The sequence below is a fragment of the Lathamus discolor genome, chromosome 3 (genome assembly GCF_037157495.1).
Source record: "Lathamus discolor isolate bLatDis1 chromosome 3, bLatDis1.hap1, whole genome shotgun sequence".
In the NCBI taxonomy this organism is placed as follows: Eukaryota; Metazoa; Chordata; class Aves; order Psittaciformes; family Psittacidae; genus Lathamus; species Lathamus discolor.
The window spans coordinates 143,568,821-143,588,486 of NC_088886.1; the positions used below are offsets into that span (position 1 = coordinate 143,568,821).

A 19,666-nucleotide genomic window follows, 5' to 3' on the forward strand; every position below is an offset into this window, starting at 1 on the left:
ATTTCTCAGATCCCATCTTGCTTGTGTTGATCTGTGGTTTTAGTTGGGCTTTTGCTTCTGAATTGTGATATTAACATATCCAGCTGTCTATATTTGTCTTGGAGGAATCCAGGTAAAAGTGGTTTGTTTGCTTTTTAGCTCTTCCCCTAGGAAATTTGTCATCTGCAACACCTTCTCATTTTTCACTCTGTGGTTTGTACCTTCTTACATTCTTGCATCTCTTTGTTTATGGTATCCCATCCACAATAACCAAGGGTTATTGAGATGGGAGAAGTATTATAAAAAGAGTACAGCGTGTGACCTGCTCATTTAAGCAAAATGTATTGTAGCTACACGAAATGTCACTATTTTGCCTTTGTGCAAGCCCAAAGAAATTATTGTCTCCTTATAAGGGAGGTAGGAGAGGAAAAGAGGAGATGATAAGGTTATCTCCTAGGGGAAAGAGAGAGCCTGGTAGATTGTGGCATTGTGGCATGTGAAGGGGTTAGTGTGAGGTAACGTTTCAGTGTGCCATAAATCCAGTATCTCTATTGAGCCCATGTTTTTTTTCTGAACTCAGTGGAGTTATGAATTTTAGTTCCCAGGCTTGTTTTGAAAGGTGCTTTATAGGTTTCCCTGAAGGAAAGGGACTGGCAAATTGGAGATGGAGTGATTGTTTTATGAGAGATGTTAACCCACAGGCAGATGGATGTGTTTCAGCCCTTGTAGACTGGTGAGGTGAATTCTTCCTGATGTGTAGTGGTTGCTTAATTTTACCCATTTAGTTGCTGTTTTGTGCTTTAGATGGAGTATATTGCATTCCTGAAATATAGCTAAAGGACAGAGAAGTATTGACATTTCTCTTACATGGTATTTCTTACGTTACTGTGCAAACATTCAAGGATTACTTCCTTGTGTGTTTGCACAGTGCAGTGCAAAGATGTCATGTCTATTAATAAAACTTGTCCTACTTAATGTCTGTATTCTGTAACGTCTATATCCCAGAACTGCTATAATAGTTTGCCTTTTTTTTTTTTAACCACTGCTGACACCTGAGAAGGTAAGTTCTGATTCTGCAAAGACTACTGTAATTCTGTGACCTCTTTCAGAGCAGAGGAGATTGGTTCAGATACCCATTACTGTTTATGCAAACTTAGCATTGATTTCTGTCCTGTGTGTATCATTTTATATTACTGACAACAAATTTCTTTTTCCCCAAATGCCTCAAGTTATTAACTAGAGATCAATGTCAGTTCATGAAAGTAGGGTTGTCTTCCTTACTTTGTCGCAAGGTGAATGCTTATATAAAAAAAAGGCTGGGAAAATGCATGAATAATGTTGGGTTTTATGTATTTTGAGAATGTGTAGAAGGTGTTATCAAAACAAGATGCACTGAGAAAATGTTATGGCCACATGGAGGATGCAGGAATCGGGAAGTGCTAAAGTTTGGCTGGATTAAAAGGTCTTAAATGTGCCTTTTATATGTTATACATTGTTGACATCTTTGATTACCTGTTACTGCACAAAATCTGATATATTTTTTAACTTGTGTTTTTGGTAACAAATCGTAAGAGAAGGCATGGATTCGAATCTTTTCTTTCCTGCCCTGCCCAGTATTCCCAAAACAAAATCGTAGAAGAAGCAGCTGTTGAATAGTAAAGATACCCTTTCCTGCAGTGGTACCGTTAGTAAGCTGGCTTGACATGCTGTGTATTGCTGGAGTGTCTTTTATGCTCACCCCAGAGGCCTAATCTATTAATAGCTCAGCTTCATGCTCTGTTAATATTCACACTTTTCAAGATTTCCAACAATTTAAGGAGACTGCACCTATTTTGCTGCAGAAAATCTTTCCCCCAAAAATGCAGAATATTTTAAGAGCATGCTCTAGTGTGTTTTTTTTTCCTGTTCTTTCATTCACGAGGTCAGTGTTGCCTTTATTCCTCTTGACCTTTCTATAATTGTGTGTATGTCTGTGCTACATGTATAGTTCTTGCTTGCATTCTTTAAAGAAAATATCAAGACTGCAACATGGCAAGGCTTTTTTAGGCTTTTTTCTCTTTCTCAGTAAAAATCACAGGAAAACAGGAAAGAAGTCAGCAGCTTTAAACTAGCCATTCACCACTATTTCTGTTTGTGTTCCTTTAGTAATTTGGTGATGCTTCTTAGCATTGCCTTTTTATTGCATCTTGGCCTTAACAATGTCTTTGAATTCACCCAAATGCCTTTGTGCATTCAATTTTATCTGTGGATTTGTATGTACCTGTAAAGTCTTATCCCTCTGGAAGGACTGTCTTAAGTCTCTGGGCAGAGAATTACGAATTTGCTTAAAACTCTGTTTCAGGTAGAAGCTGAAGGTCATCCTTGTTTATTTTGTATAATCCGTGGTGTAGGTGCTAGAAGACATAATGAGAAAACAGTTATTAAAGCTGAAATTTAAGGACCGACTAGAGATACTTTGGTGAGTGGGAGAGGTTTTCACAGGCAGTAAGTGTCAGAAAGGTTTGCATAAAGAGACTGTGGGTCACAAGCAGCCATTTTTGCCCATTAACCTGCATCCCTCTTAGATGCTGCAAGCTTCTATTGTGCAAGTGATGTGTGGCCATGGTGCTATATTTGGTGACCTAGTGTTCTGTTACTGTTGGGATTGTTTCCCCTCTCATTTTATTTCCTGCCCTTCCTCTAACATCAAAATTTAAACTTGCTACAGCTTTCAACCACGCTTTTATGGCTTCCTTGAACTCCAGGTGAAGTATCTTCTATGGATTCCCCTATTACAGGTGGATCTAGTCCTTCCCATTGAAAATGTGGTCACCCTGTAGTTTGAACTTTTAAAATAAGCTGATGTAAGAGGTCAAAAAATCATGTTAGTCCCAGAGTAAAGGTCAGATAGTTCTTCAGCAGTGACACTACAATTACAGCATCCAGCAGTAAATAAAATTTAATGCAGACTTAGCACAAAGTCAGCTTTTTCTTTAAGGAGAAAAAAAAAATGAATGGTGGAGAAAAGAAGTTGTAATGTTTGTGTCTATGAAGAGGACATGCTTGGCATTTGATGATTTTGACTTAGCTCTATCAAAAAATATGGAACTCCTCCCTCATCCTGCAGTCTTTGTTTTGCCTCTGTGAAACCTGCTTTTAAGAGATTAGGGCTCTGTGCTTTTAGTATATTGGAATCTGCTTAGTGAGAGTGCTTTGTTTTGGAAAACAATTGAAACTATGGCAACCCTCAGGGTTGTTTTTTCCCAGCTTATTTGTCTACCTCATGTACTTCTGATTTGGTGGATGATTGGCATACTGGAAAACACTGGTAGCTGCTAAGGTTATACAAACAGCAAATGTAAGTCATGTAAACATTAAATCCAAAGCACCTTAGTTGTGCTTTAGAAATCATAGAATGGTTTAGGTTAGAAAAGACCTTAAGATCATCTAGAGCCAATCCCCCTTCCATAGCCAGGGACGCCTCACACTAGACCATGTCACCCAAGGCTCTGTGAACTTGTCCTTGAACACTGCCAGGGGTGGAGCATTCACCACTTCTTTGGGCAACCTGTTGAAGCGCCTCACCACCCTCACATGAAGAACTTCTTCCTTATATCTCACCTGAACTTCCCCTGTTTAAATTTAAACCCATTCTCCCTTGTCTTACCCCTACAGTCCCTAATGAATAGTCCCTCCCCAGCATCCGTATAAGCCCCCTTCAGATCCTGGAAGGCTGCTATGAGGTCTCCACGCAGCCTTCTCTTCTCCAGGCTGAACAGCCCCAACTTCCTCAGCCTGTCTTCACACGGGAGGTGCTCCAGTCCCCTGATCATCCTCGTGGCCCTCCTCTGGACTTGTTCCAGCAGTTCCATGTCCTTTTTATGTTGGGGGCACCAGAACTGCACACAATACTCCAGGTGAGGTCTCACAAGAGCAGGTCTCACAAGAGTGCACACTGAAGCTGGCTCATGTTAAGTTTCTCATCGACCAAAACCCCCAAGTCCTTCTCTGCAGGGCTGCTCTGAATCTCTTCTCTGCCCAACCTGTAGCTGTGCCTGGGATTGCCCCGAACCAGGTGTAGGACCTTGCACTTGGCATGGTTGAACTTCATGAGGCTGGCACTGGCCCACCTGTCAAGCGTGTCAAGGTCCCTCTGCATGGCATCCCTTCCCTCCAGAGTATCAACTGAAGCACACAGCTTGGTGTCATCTGCAAACACTCTGTGTTCAGTTGCTGCTGTGATTAGAAAATGGGTCATCCTTGGATGAACTGTTCTGAACTGCCTCTTCCAGGGAGCTTGCCTGGTAAATTCTTGCAGTGGGAGCCATCTTAAAATCTTCCTGACAGCTACCAGTGACCTTGTTTCATAGTTGCTTGTGTTTCTGTCTAGCTCTTCCGAAGTGTTGCTTCTTCATGTTTGAAAAAGCTTTTAAAACATGTTATAATTTCAGATTTCGAGTCTCTGGCCTCTTTCCAAAGAAAGCTTTGATATATTAACAGTTAAAACTGAGAGGCTCCATTCCATGGTCTGTATGGCATTTGCACTGATAAGTGGGGCAGACATGCCTGGCAGTCAGCCCAGGGGCTTCAGCCTCCAGTAGCCCCCCTGGTGGGTTGTGCAGTTAATAGCTATGCTGCCTATACAGCCTCTGTATTGGGAGAGGTTTCTTCTTCCTTCTCTTCCTCTTCCTCCTTTCACAGTTAAAAATGTATACTGATAAAGTCTCACCTCTTTTTATGGATATGCTTTCCCATTCTGTGTTAGTATAACAATTTATCTGAAATTGAATGTGAAATAAAAAAGCAAAATGATAGCTATTCCATTACTAAAACATTATTTTAAACATCATATGGTTTATTATTTGTGAGAATTTTGTCTGTGTCCTGTGATTGTGACTCTAAAACAAAATTCCTCTTTCCAAGATTTCAGATTTATTAGAGGGTTGGTTTGTAATTTGTTTCTTATGGGTTCCTGTAAGCCTGTTTTTTCTCTAGTCCGGGCTCTCATGGTGTATTTCTTTCTAGTCATGGATATGGCAGCAAATACATGACTGCCAAAGCACTTCACTGTCTTTCTGGTCTTGTTGAAGGTTTGCATCCATCACATCCCCCAGTTTGTGTGACAGAGTTTTCGCGTTATCACTGACAGAGTACATTGGTTTGTCACTGTAAAGTGTCTTCTTAAGGCTGTCTCATCACTAGTGTGAGTGGAAGAGTTGCTTATACTTAAGGATTTCAAATCACTTTGCTGCCTTTTATTTCAGTTGCTATAATCTCAAGAAAATGAGAGATATAGCCATTATAGAATCATAGAATAGTTAGGGTTGGAAAGGACCTTAAGATCATCTAGTTCCAACACCCCTGCCATGGGCAGGGACACCTCACACTAAACCATGTCACCCAAGGCTCTGTCCAACCTGGCCTTGGATTCCCTTATTCCCATTCCCTAATGCAGGATAGTTTTGGGAAGGTCTGTATGCCCTCAGGGTTGTTGTACTGTTGTACAGTTGAGGCTCTGCTTTGGGACCATGCAGCCCACCATTAGAATTAGAAGGAAATAATACATGATGCTGCTGTGCTTGCAAGTTGCGACTGGGAATGCTTGATCATAGGTCTTAATACACTACACTTTCACTTTGTGGAATCCCATAGGGAAGCTGAGGTGCTGCTTTTCATCTTTAAATTGTTTGGGTCCCAGTATCTTGAGGTAAGTAGTGGGCAGGGTGTAGGAGCTATTGATTGTCAGTGTTCTCTGATGAGCCACCGATACAGGGATATTTCCTATCATAGTCTGCACTTGCTTTTCCACTGCCTGCAACAGCTCCTACCTTGCTTTTTCTGTTTCAGGTTGAGTGGGTTGAAGGCAGCGTGGTTGTGAGCAATTGCTGTCTGTGTTCCTGCAGTGATTTGTAATTTAAGAGCACAGGAGGAATGCCCCTAGAGGTATTTTATAAAACTGGAAGAAATAAATGTTCGCCAATGTAGGTGGGAAAAGGTCACCAAAGGCTTATTAAATGACTCAGAATCTATTGGGTGCTTCTGAGGGCAGTGTGAGTTAGAGTCTAAAGAGACAATGCTCAATTTTGACACAAAATAAGAGGAACATTAGATCAAGTCTGGACTCTCATTTTATCTTCTACAAGCTCCAGGTCCTGCATGCTACCAAAGGGGAAATAAACCCTATTAAGTGACTAGTAAGAATTATGATATATAATTGTAGATACCCAAGGGCAGTCCAGAGACTGATGATAAACCAGCTGTAATTCTTAATTTCCTGACCTGTTATAGCCTTCTTTGTGGATTATTGCATTGCTGGCTTGAGACTTTTGTGACTCTTTAATGGCTTCTTTAAGGAATGGGGATTTGTGACTAATTTTAAGGAACTTTTTTTTTTTTTACAGATTGAATGGCTTTTTGCCTTTTTTGCAGGAATCAAAGGGGAAGTCAAGCGTTTAGATTGGGATTACATTGTTCATACAGTTTGTGTTTACATATAAACAGATGGTATTATCTCTTTGTTGCTGGTAGGTCAAATATCACACCTTATTGTAACAGCCAGCCTGAATCAAGATAGCCAAAACCAGCATTAAGAGGAAGAAAGTCCTACAAACTGAAGTAGTATCATTTGGAAACATCTGAAGATGGTGTGTGAGGTTTCAAACTTTCAGATTTAGGGTTTTACTGAACTGCTAAAATGATTCATCATGCCAGAATTATAAAGATCTCACATGGCTTTATTAACCTCTAGAATAGTTGCTGAGTAGTGTCTCTAGCTATGCTGTTGAATGTTGAGAACTAGATTGTTAAATGTCTCGGAAAGCAGGCAATTTTATAGTCCTAAAGCAGATAATAATGTACTTGCACATTTATTTAAATATTTGTTGTGGAGCAGCCTTCATCCATTTTGCCTTTCACTTCCTTTCGGTACCTTCCAAAAGGATGTAAACTTCAAGGATTTTACTTTTAAAACGCCTAATTTTTCAGAGTTACCAGGGGAGTCAGACACCTGCAGTGTGTGGGGGGAAATGTAGCCTTCATGTGGTGGTGTGGTTTAACCCTGCAGGCAGCAAAACACCACACAGCTATTCACTCACTGCTCCCAAGTGGGATACGGGAGAGATTTGCAAAAAAGGTAAAACTCATGGGTTGGGATAAAGACAGTTTAGTAGGTAAAGCAAAACAAGGAATTCATTCAACACTTCCCGTGGGCAGGCAGGTGTTCAGTCATCTCCAGGACAGCAGGGCTCCATCACATGGAACGGTTACTTGGGAAGACAAACACCATCATTCCCAGTGTCCCTCTTTTCTTTCTTCCTCCAGTGTTACATGTGGAGCATGTGGGATATCCCTTGGGTCAGTTGGGATCAGCTGTCCTGGCTGTGTCCCCTCCCAGCACCTTGTGCACCTCCAGCCTGCTTGCTGGTGGAGTGAGGAGCAAGAAAAGGCCTTGACTCTGTGTAAGTGCTGCTCAGCATGAAAACATCTCTGTGTTATCAACACTGTTTTAGCATAAATCCAAAGCACAGCCCCATACCAGCTACTATGGAGAAAATGAACTCTACCCCAGCCAAAAGCAGCACACAAGCTAATAATACATTTATTTTTATATTAAAAGTTGGATTGCCTTTAGTCTGACTATTCCTGCTGCTTCCATTTAGTGGCAGCTGCTTGAAGAAATACATTGAAGTGGCAGGTTGTCACATGGAACAAAATCAAGGCATGTCTTAATAGTCCAACTTTGTGTGTGTGATTTTTATGCCTAGAGTATTATTACTTGAGCTTGTTTGTACTTCACAAGTACATGAAAAAGGATGCATTGCATCAAAGAGTAAATGTTACTGCTTATGCATGTTTGGATATGTTCAGTAGAATTTAGTGAACCAACTTCTAAAAGCTGCATCCTTTTACAACTTGGTTCAAATTTGTATTAGCTTAGTTAGGAGTAGGTTTGCTGAAATCTTACTGGGAATTAGGCATGTGGAACACCTTGATTTTTCTCTCCCAGGCTATGTAAATGCTTTACTTTCAAAGCCCATGGACTTTAACATAGGGTTGATGCAAATGTAATGGACTGGGATAGGCAGTGGGTCAAACCACAGATTTTAATCCCTGAAAGTATCTCCAAACTTGATCGAAACTCATGTTACAAAGTAAGTCTTCACATGTTGGCAGCCTCGTGAAAAGACATAGGGCATTTAGTTCATGGGAAGTTTTCTGTCAGCTTCGGCAAATTCTGCTGTATGCCTACAGCCTGGAAGTACTTGGGGTGAAAATGTGGAAAAGAAGGACATGAGGTGAAATGCAGTAAGGACAAGAGCTACTGGCATGGGAACAGGTTAATTCTTCAAGTTGCAAACACAAACACACTGAAGAATTCTTTAGAGAAAAACCCTGAAACAGAAATATTCAGAGAACCCATCATGAACAGAGATGTTACTCAGTGGCATTGCACTCCTGGTGCTGGTCAGCAAGGTCCTTACTGGATGCCAGATGTTCAAACCTTTAGGGTATTGCATATTACTGCATTTCATGGCAGAACTGTTGTAATACTTTGCCTTGGACAGAGGTGTTTTGCTTTCACAAGTGAAGGTCTTTTTGTCTTTCTTTTGTTTAAATTGTGAAGGAATAGAAAAATAGTGTGAAAGCTACTCTGTGCTTTGCTTCAACAGTGGTATATGACACCCCACTGAGGCTTTGATTTTCCCACCCTATTATTTCCTTTATGGTAGTGATGTATTTATAGTAAAAATCAGATTCCATGTTGCTTCTTCCAGGGGTTTCTAAAACTGAAATCATAGGCACATATAATGCAGGATTTAGTTTGGAGAAGAGGAGACTGAGGGGTGACCTCATCAATGTTTACAAATATGTAAAGGGTAGGTGTCAGGATGATGGAGCTAGGCTTTTTTCAGTGATATCCAGTGATAGGACAAGGGGCAATGGGTGTAAACTGGAGCATAGGAAGTTCCACGTTAACATCAGGAAGAACTTCTTTACTGTAAGAGTGACAGAGCCCTGGAACAGGTTGCCCAGGGGGGTTGTGGAGTCTCCTACACTGGAGATATTCAAGGCCCGCCTGGACAAGTTCCTGTGTGATATACTGTAGGTTACCCTGCTCTTGCAGGGGGGTTGGACTAGATGATCTTTTGAGGTCCCTTCCAACCCTTGGGATTCTGTGATTCTGTGATTCTGTGATTTACTTTTTGTTTAGTTCCATGTCTTTTCATCTTTGCTTTTGCTTACTCAAAGGCACTGGATTGACTATTTAGACAGTATTCTTCCTGTCCTGACTGAAGTACTTAGTAGTTGCAGTCTTTATTAAAAAAGAAAAAAAGAAAGAACCTTGAAGACCTGACTCTCCAATCTTCTTTTTCCTCTTTTTTTCCTTCCCAGAAATACACTGCCATTGGACTACTGGGCAAAGCTACTGATACATTAGATGCTACAGGAAAAGTAACTGAAGAAAAACCTTATGGTAAGCAAAAATTTATCTGTATACTTGATGTGATTTGAAGGCATAAATGGTCTCTAGCATAGAAAAGCGGAAGAGATGTTTGGCACTCTGTGAATTAAGTTTAAATGTGAAATCACACTAAGATTATTTCATCTTCAACTTCAGTGCTCATATAATTCAGAGCAGCTTCATGCAATTATGTCCAGTGCAAGTGTTCATTTCTTCTGGAAAGAAACAAACCAGGCATTAGATTAGGAGGGAGAAAATAGAATTGGGCAGGACTGTGTCATTTGAAATCTGTGACAGGCTGACAAATGGCATGCTGTGTCCAGTAAAATTTTCCTTTTTCAGTGTGTAGACCATGAGTGCTCTTTTAGTAATGCCATTCAAGGCCAGTGGGGGAATAAAGTACTTAGATCTTCCCTCTAGGATGCCCCTTTATCTACAGACTGCTCAAGGAAGTGAGGATGGCATAAACTACTCTCTGTATATTTACGCTTACCAAATCTTGCTCTTGCTTGCAGTCTGTGTCCTAGCAACTTCAAGAGATGAACTTTTGTGACCAGCAAAGCACAGTGCAAGAGTTTAAGGCTTCAGAGCTAATCCTGACTCTGGCTTTGTTGGTGTGGCCAATTCCACAATACCCAGGGCATCTTAGAGACAACACAGAACTAACCAGGGACCCACCAAATGTATTTACCATTAATTCCTTCACAGCAGAGGAGAAAAAAGGGAAAAAAGTAACTGGTTGCTTAGCAACTCTCCAGGTCCCACATTGTTTGTGGTAGCTGGTAATAGGTACATGAAGTAAATTAGCCTTTTTTTTAATAGCATGATGGAAAAGGTGGCCTGGATTCCTCCTCTCACACCCAAACCCTTTTCTTATGCAGTTTGTCTTTTTGCACGAAGCAAGTGAGTGGTTAAACCCAAGAAGCTCTCTTCAGTACATCCTTTCATTGTGACCAACTGTAATAAACAACATTTCTTTCTAAACTGCTGTCTAGGGACACTTTGAGGACTAAAATGTGACGCTTTCTTATAGTTAATATAGCAGGCAACTTTCTGCAGGCATTTTCCTTTTGTGGTCCACGGGAATCATTCAAGAAAAGTTTTATGTATCTTGCAAGCTGTTTTAGTCCTTTTCTCTGCACTAAGGCCCAGTCCTGGATGCTGCTGGCACTGCCAAATTTACATTCCTTAGCAGATGTGTGCAGAAACGCATTGCTGCATTTCCTAGCAGAAGCACAGAGTGGTTTGGGTTGTAAAGCACTTTAAAGCTAATCCAGTTGCAACCCCCTGCCATGGGCAGGGACACCTACCACTAGACAAGGTTGCTCTAAGCCCCGTCTAACCTGACCTTGAACACTGACAAGGATGGGGCACCTACAGCTTCTCTGGGCAACCTATGCCAGCGCCTCAGAGCACCCTCACAGGGAAGAGCATCTTCGTAATGTCTAATGTAAATCTCCTCTCTTGTCAGTTTAAAGCCATTCCCCCTTGTCTTGTCACTACATCCTATGTAAAAAGTCCCTCTCCAGAGCAATTATATTGTGCATCACTTGTCTGTCTTGAGTTTTATTACTCTTTCTCTTGATTTCCATTTGTTGTTATCATATCTATCACTTACTAAACGGTTCTTATCTCAACCCATGGGTTTTACCTTTTTTTCAGTTCTCCGCATCCCACCATGATGTGTCTGGTGTGTGTGTGAATACTTAGTTGCTGGCTCATGAGTCCAAACTGATGCCTGGGATACATATACAGTTTAGACATAGTGAAACTATGACAAGACTAATGGAGCATTCTTTATGACTGAGGGCTGGATGAAAGCTCCACCAACTTGTGTATTATTCTAGGAGAGGGCAAGAATCCAATACAGTCCATTAACAGAAAGGCAGTGCATGACAAAAAATAAAGAGAAAAGCACATAGTTTTAGGTTTTCAGAATGTAATACTGGCCAGCTTGTGCCACAGTGTATTGCAGAACACAAATATGATTTATTCTAGATCTTAGCAAACTCATCTGTAAATATTTATTTTGATAACACATCACACCACTTTGTTTGTTAATGGCTTAATCCATCATTCCTTACATGGTGCTTTGTTTTTTTTCCTGATATAGAGCTTGCCTATAGCATGAGTGATTACCTCAGTGGCTTGATGTAACCCCTCAAGCAGGAGAATATGAGATCAGAGCAGGAACTAAAGTGAGATATCTCGTTAAATGCCCTAGCCACAAATGCAGTTCATGGGGTGAAAACTGAAAGAGAACCCCAAGTGACACTTATGCTTAGATCTTAAATACTAAATCCTAGCCTGAAGCAACCTGGGGCTCACAAGGAGGCTGATAGGGTCACCAGCATAGAGCTGGGTCATGCTAACTTTTTGCCATGTAGTTTTGTTGTGATGTGTTGCTAAACTAGAATAATACAATCAGAAGATTGAAATAACCGTGTAAGAAGCTCTTCAGAAGAAGATCCAGGCTTGCTATAGAGCTGATTTTGTTGTTCCTACCTCATTCTTATGTGCATTGATATCTCCCAGCATCCACAACTGATTTTCGTGCCTGCAGCCTTGCTGTTAATGACACTTCTTGAGTCAGCAGCTGGGGCTTAGGCACAGCATCTGCTCCTGACACTGCGAAGTGTGCTTTGCAAAAGTGAGGTACCACATTGCCATCTTCCAGTGCTGTTGTGGAAAGAAACCTCTTCTTTTTTACTTACAGCATGAAGTACATCTGGTTTATAAGGTTTGCAAGTAAAGGTCTTTTCCCAAACAATGAAGACTCAATAAATTTGGTTGTTTTTTGTCCTGGGATGCTCTTGGCTTAGTAAGGTGACGCTATTTGAATTTAACTTGTGACTAACAGGACTAGTCAAGTCCTAGAGTAGAAATCCACAGAATTGCATTATGATTACAGATCTTACATTTGTATTCTATAAACAAATAGATATGAACGTCATATCTGTTGAATAGTATTTCAAAGGACCAATTCAATCACCTACATAGGTTATAACTTAATAAAAGTGAGACAGATGTATATGTGTACTCTTAAAAGAGAGTAGATTGCCTAAAGCAGCTATCTTTCTTTTGCAGGATTTCTTCAGTAAAATTGCCTTACTTAATATATAACAATACCGTGGTGTGCAGTTGCAGGTTAGTTGTTTGATACAGAAATTTGATGTGTTGTTCCAGTGCAGTGGTTTTCTTCACTAGCAAATACCCCCACAATGCTTTTGTTCTCTAATAATCCATTATATTTTTCACTGCAATTAGGTACTTGTAAAGAGAAGTTGCCAAGGTTAGATGAGCGATTTATTCTTTTTGGTCCTTTAATGAAAATCAGAATTGGGCAGATTTTGTATTTTTTGCATAGGTCCCAAGAAAAATGAATTTGCAGGCCCAAGAGAGAGAAATTGCAGAAGAAAATGGTGTATAGTGAGATTTATGCCCTTCTGAATGTGTCCAGGCTGTCTTAATCACCTTGGACAATTTGTTCCACCCTTTGTGATAATTCACACTCCTACCTACATTCTGGTTTTTAGCTCTTTTCTTTGGTGTTTTTCACCCAGTCTAAATTCAGATGAGATGAACTCTTCTTTGTAACTGTTTGCAGAACATGATTGATGCTGTTAACGCCCTATGAATACTCAGTGCTAACATACTTACTATCTTCTTTCTACAGACCAGATAACAAAAGGAGATCTTGAAAATGTGCTACAGAAGTTCACAGGGGACATAATGCAGGTTCCTCCACTGTAAGTTCCACAATATTAAGACACTCTTGGCAGTTGTGTTCAGCTGTTGGGACTTGCCAACACAAGTCAGTTCTCTTTAGCAATAAAAAGACACATTTTGGCAGGAGGATAGAGGCAAGGCAGTTTTAGGAGTTTGACATTTACAGCTACAGGTCATGCCCATTTGAGCACAAATGGTGACCTGGAGCCTATGGCTTTTTTGGGTAACTGTAAAGTAATAAAGTCTTAAACAGCTTTGCAGGGCTTGGTGGCTTCTATTGTGTCTTTTAGTTAGAAAGCGAAGCTCCGGGTGTTAAATGTTAGTGGTGGGTAAGGGCATGCATCTGTGTGGAAGTGCCCTAAATGATTTTGAATTAGTTTTCTGAATGAGTGATTAGTGATTGAGCTTCAGCAGCTTAGCAAATTTCTTCTAGTCAGGTGAGCCATAGTAGATGGCAGTGTGCAAGCACTTAGCTTGTGACAGATGGCTCTTATGGTGATTTAAACTAACATGCTTTCGTTTGCATTTGCAATGGGTCAATTACTGTGGTTCCAGTGTGAGCCCTGAAAGGTCTGTAATTCAGTAGGTGTTCTGCTTCATTATCCTCCACTAATTTGAGCAAGATCTTTGTGATTTTTTTTATGGTCATCTTTCTGTCAAGACCAAAGTTGGAGCTTGGGATAAAGTTTCATGTAATCAGTGAATTTTGTTTTTGTTGTTCTATAGTGATCCCTTAAACACCTTAGAGCAAGGCTACATAACTTGGGAGCTGCTGCTGTGAAGAACCTATTGTGAAACGAGCAAAGGTGCAAGGCAGAATAATAGGAGTTGTCTAAGCAGTTCCTTGTGCTCAGGTCAACATAACGCTGAAACAGAGTACACCCTGCAGACTTCTGATAGACAGCATGTTAAAAAACAGTTGCAAGAGTTGTACCCCTTCTAGATACTCTTTGTTTTCATAAACTACAAGTTGAGTGATGAAGCATTTCTAAGTCTGTACAGCAAGAGGTAAATGCAGGACTGTCTCTTGTTTTATAGTTTATGTAGCTACTGCAAATGGGATGATTCTGTGTCCAAGAGATTTCAGAAGCATTTGCTAGGTTTTTTTGTGAGCACTTGGAGAGGATTAGAAGGATAAAATGTGTGCTACTGTAGTAGAATATTAACAGGATCTGGAGAATGGGAAGCTTGTTCTGTTACAACCATATGACACACATTTTCATGCTCTATCTGATCAGCTATTCTGCTTTGAAGAAGGATGGAGAAAGGCTATCAACTCTGATGAAGAGAGGAGAAGCAGTCGAAGCAAAGCCTGCTCGGCCAGTAAGAGTGTACAGCCTGTCTCTCCAACAGTTCCAGCCACCACTGTTCACACTGGGTAAAGGCCAAAGATTATTACACAGAGTGATGTCTCCAACTTGTTTGTGTTTATTTACACTCAGAAAGGGACTGAGACAGTGAAATGGGTTTCAGTTTGCTCAGCTATTTGATTTGGTGTGAGCCCATGTGCAGAGCCTTTCACTTTCCAACAAAAGCATCGTATTTTGGGTTTAAGTTAAGCTGATTATATGTAATCTTTCTGTGAGGAAAATTCTGAGAGGCTGGTCAGGGATTATTTGCATCTGTCCATGATTTTGCAACCTCCAGCTCATTCCTTCTTTCTCAGGTCTGCTTACTTCAGTTTGCCCATTCTTTCACATAGATGCCCAGACCTGCTGGCATCTCTCCCAGGGCACAGCAATGACCAGTATCAATTACTGCCAGGCCTCTTTCTTGGTTGAAGAGGCAGGACCCTACCCTTCTTTCTGTCCTACATGAAGAAACTTGGGTAGTACATTAAGAAGCACATTAATAAATAAACCAGAAAGACTGTTGTAAATGTTTGATGTGCTGTAAGGTCAAGATAATGTCTTGCACTGATCACCCGCCTGGTTGATCCTTAGTCCTCTGATGGACCAGATGTTATATGATGAGCCGGTATGAGTGACAGCACTCAGTGCTATGTTACTTCAGCCCTCACTTTATGGTTGTGTGACTAGCCGCTGATCTCTGACAGGGAGAAGGGGAAGGCTGAGAGAGCAGGGAAAGTTAAAGGTGAATTTAAAATTTTATTGGAGCTGTGCAGTATCTTAAAAGAACTGATAGTTTAGTCTGTGCTTGAAATAAATTGATTTCGCCATTAGAAATATGAAACAACCTTCAGAACCCATTGAAATAAATAAAAGTGAAGCATTTGTTAACATACCACAGCAAGTACTTAATTTCTAGTGAGTTGCCATTGTATTTGCTTTCCCTCCTGTCTAGCTTAGCAATCTCACCCACACATATGTTACAGGATGAATAATTGATGTTGCATCCTATAAATATTCTATCACTGGGTTGTTTGCTTAGTGCATTTTTACATTTATGTGGGGGCATGGTTTCTATGTAAAGTAGATTTCACATTGCACTGGCAATTTACCAGGTCACTGTTAACATTCCAGATGTTGAATGTGGCGGTGGCTTTTATGTCAGGAGCCTGGTCAGTGACATTGGCAAAGGTAGGCATGAAAAAACCTCATGAAGGGAACATTTAAGGAATGAATGTGTCTGTTTATGAAAGCCTTTTGTCATTTTGTCTATCTCCAGTAACTAGACCTGTGTATTATTTTGCAGAATTGTAGTTCTGTCACTTGTTTTTATATACACAGGTATTTTCCTTGGGAATGAAAGCTAAATAATTGCCAGAGGACATAGGGGGCTGTGAGATAAAAATGGAGCAAGCAAGAGCACTGAGCAAGATAATACAAGGCAGGGTGGGGATCTTTTCTTTTCCTCCTCCATATGTTAAAGCTAACTCAGATTGAAGATGAGAAGAAAGATACTGGCTTTTTAAACATTATTCATCACATTTTGAAAACAGATTGCACAGAACATTACCATGCACATAATAAACCCTATCTGCTGGAAAGACTCTACATTTGGGGTGATTTTTCTAGTATTTTCTTTCTCCTTTACCTGGACTGTGAAGGGTTTTGCTTTCCCACAGGATTATTTGTCTTATGCTCTATATCTATCAAACTGCATGATGGAGAACAGATAATCCATTTCAGGGATTTTTTTTTTTTTTTTAACGATACATTTGCAGATCAGAATGCAATTGATGTGGGATAACCCTTTGAATTTCAATGTTGTTGTTTGTGCTTAGGCAAGTCAAAGATTCTGTTATTGCTTTCTGAGCATACTGGCTTATGTTCAGTTTTTTAATGACAAACCAAGATAAAGTCTGTTCTTGGCTGGTTTCTTTTCAAACATTTAAAAAGCAATATAAATCTTTCTGCATCAGGAAGGATGGGAGAGAATGTTTTAGTGTACCTATGTGCTTGCAAGTCAGCTCTGGTTGCTGTTATGTTTTGTAGCTCCTCATTATGTAATTGTGTCCTCCTGGTATTTATTTCGCATAGCAGAGCATTTGTTTATATATTTTATTTTTCCTTATCTTAGTTTATGTTACCCTGGTAGGCAACACAGGATGAAAACGTCAAAAATCCTTCTTGAAGGCAAGAAGTGCTAAAGCCTCAAAGGCTGTGGAAAAAGAGTACATGGTCTTCCAAGTCGCTTGTGAATACAGAATGTTCTGCTTATATAATTATTTCATCTCTTTTCATTCTGACTTAAATCTGGAAAACCTTTTGACAGCTTTCTGTCAGATTTTGAACTCTACTACACTGGAGATCTATGGAAATCAAAGTAATTTCTTGGCTCAAATTTAAGAAGATGTAAAGAAGAGCTAAATCTTCATGAACTTCCTTCTCAAACAAGGCAGAATAACTTAGAAGGCTGCATGTAAAAGTATGTTTTAACTGAGTTGCAGGTAGTTAAACTTGAACCATGAACTTCTAAATCCTTTTTTGTCCTTTACTGTAGAACTCTCTACATGTGCCACTATGCAGGAGCTGACCCGCACCAAACATGGGCCATTTACGCTGGAGGAGCATGCCCTTCATGAAGATAAATGGACAATTGATGAAATTGCACGATCCTTAGAGTTCTGCACATCTCTTCTCCCAGGAGAGTCATCTCATAAAAAATTGAAGACAGAGCATCCTGGTGAAACTGCTGTGAGCTGTGAGGATAAGTGATAAGTTAGGTCAAGGAAAAAGACTGAATGATTGAGACATTCTAAGATTGGATTGGGATTGTCTTGCCTCCTGTGTATATCTGCAAGTCTGTACTGGGAGGGTGACAAACAGCAGTACAAGAAAAATGGTTCTTTTGTTTTCTGGGCTGATAACATGCACTGAAAATATCCAGCTCTTGCTGTTTCCTCATCTGTTTATTTTCCTTCTTGCACTCTGTAAATGGATCTGCCACTGATGTCGAATCTTCATAAAGTTTTAAAGAACTTGTAGGGTGAAATATACCTGTTGTTGCTAATTCCTCAATAAAAATATAAATGTTAAGGTTTGATAAATGTGCTCCCAAAAAAATCATCTTTTTTTCTTTACAGCTGGTAATCAAATACTGAAATACCATGGTGACAAGACTGTGAGAGCCTGAAGGTACAAGAATGTGGTGTAGCAATCTGCTTTCTTGAAATCCATTTCAGGATCTGTCCATTTTACTGTAGTTTTTCCTGTGCAGATTGTTTTTTCAGTCAAATGTTATCCAGACTGCATTAGATGGTAATATTTTACGTTGCCTAAACTGTCAGTGAATAGTATGAAGTACTTGTTTGATAAGTGTTCTGAAGAGCGTGGTCATTGTTACAGGTGTACGTATCTTATTCTGGTACAACATCCCAGTTCACCATCCATAATTTAAAGTATAGTGAACTTTTATGCTGTTCATAGGGCTAAGGGAATTAACTTTTGCCATCTGTGAATTGCTTGAGCTGTCTGCTGTGGATTGGGTAGAAGGTTGATGTGCTTCTGGGCTTTGACTGTTACTGTACAGTACAACCTGTACTAGTTGTACAGACAAGAAGGATAAACCATCAAAGATCCTTGCTGAAGCTGTTTTAATTCACTGGGGCAGTGAGGGCCTGTTCCAGAGTTCACATAGTCAATGGAATTTGGTTGAACTGATTATTTCTTACCACTGCTGCCCTTGATTTTCAGAATGTCTAAAACACAGTGGTTTGAGAATGCTAAAAAAGCACTCTAGTTTGTTTCCATGTGTGTGATGGACTATCCTGGAAGGACTAGTTATGAAGGGGGGAGGGGATTTAACTGGGCCTGTTGGGGACAAGCCCAAGAGGAACATGCTAGGGATTGAAGGATGGCGGGCTAAGGAGGACTATCAATCTCTTGTTTCACTTGTGGGAAAGGATAGCTTTTTAGACCCTGTCCCGCAGGGGAAAAAGGGTACTAGGACTGGCTCCCTGAAATGCCTGTACACCAATGCACGCAGCATGGGGAATAAACAGGAGGAGTTAGAAGTCTGTGTGCGGGCTAAAGGTTATGATCTAGTGGCGATTACAGAGACATGGTGGGACAGTTCACATGACTGGAATGTGGTCATGGATGGCTATGTCCTTTTTAGGAAAGATAGGTCAGCAAAGCGAGGTGGTGGAGTTGCTCTTTACGTGAGAGAGCAACTAGAATGTATTGAGTTCTGTCCGGGGTCGGATGAGGAGCAAGTGGAATGTCTGTGGGTACGAATCAAGGGGCTGACTGGCACGGGTGATACAGTTGTGGGGGTCTATTACAGACCTCCTGATCAGGACGAAGGAGTTGATGAGGCTTTCTACAGGCAACTGGAAGTAGCCTCGCGACTACATGCCTTAGTCGTCGTGGGGGACTTTAACTACCCCGATATTTGCTGGAAGACTCACACAGCCAGTCATTCACAGTCTAGGAGGTTCCTCGAGTGCATTGATGATAATTTCTTAATGCAAATGGTGGACGTACCAACTAGGGGAGCAGCGCTGCTAGATTTAGTACTCGCCAACAAGGAGGGTTTGGTCGAAGTGGTGACGGTCAATGGCAGCCTTGGCTGCAGTGACCATGAGATGGTGGAGTTTAGGATCCTGTGTGGGAGGAATAGAATACCTAGCAAAGCCACAGTTCTGGATTTCCGAAGGGCCAACTTTGGCCTCTTCAGTCAACTGCTAAGGGAAGTCTCATGGGAAAGTGTACTAGGCGGTAAAGGGGCTCAAGATAGTTGGTTAGCATTCAAGGACCGCTTCTTCCAAGCTCAGGATCGGAGCGTCCCAATGAGTAGGAAGTCAAGTAAGGGATCTAGGAGACCGGCGTGGTTAAACAAGGAGCTGCTGGGCAAACTCAAGTGGAAAAGGAGAATCTATGGATTATGGAAGGAGGGGCTGGCCGCTTGGGAGGAATATAAGACAGTTGTTAGAGGATGTAGGGAGGCAATTAGGACAGCTAAGGCCTCCTTGGAACTCAATCTTGCTAGTCGGGTTAAAGACAATAGAAAGGGCTTCTTCAAATACATAGCAAATAAAACTAAAACAAGAGGCAATATAGGCCCACTGCTGAACGAAGTGGGTACCCTGGAGACAGAGGATATAAAGAA

At 40.8% G+C, this 19,666-nt stretch overlaps 1 protein-coding gene across 4 annotated transcripts in view; it reads left to right on the forward strand.

The window, feature by feature from the left end:
• Positions 1–17,603, forward strand: part of TRUB1 (TruB pseudouridine synthase family member 1) — a 33,184-nt gene extending 15,581 nt beyond the window's left edge. For 2 of the 4 annotated variants that reach the window (XM_065672327.1, XM_065672329.1), the window contains 5 exons: positions 9,352–9,433; positions 13,098–13,170; positions 14,389–14,528; positions 15,634–15,690; positions 17,057–17,603. In XM_065672327.1, the coding sequence (XP_065528399.1) occupies positions 9,352–9,433; positions 13,098–13,170; positions 14,389–14,528; positions 15,634–15,690; positions 17,057–17,271 (567 nt within the window). In that variant the 3' untranslated portion in view covers positions 17,272–17,603. The remainder of the gene's footprint in view (positions 1–9,351; positions 9,434–13,097; positions 13,171–14,388; positions 14,529–15,633; positions 15,691–17,056) is intronic. The other 2 variants (XM_065672330.1, XM_065672328.1) reach the window with 2 other exon arrangements.
• The last annotated feature ends 2,063 nt before the right edge of the window (positions 17,604–19,666 follow it).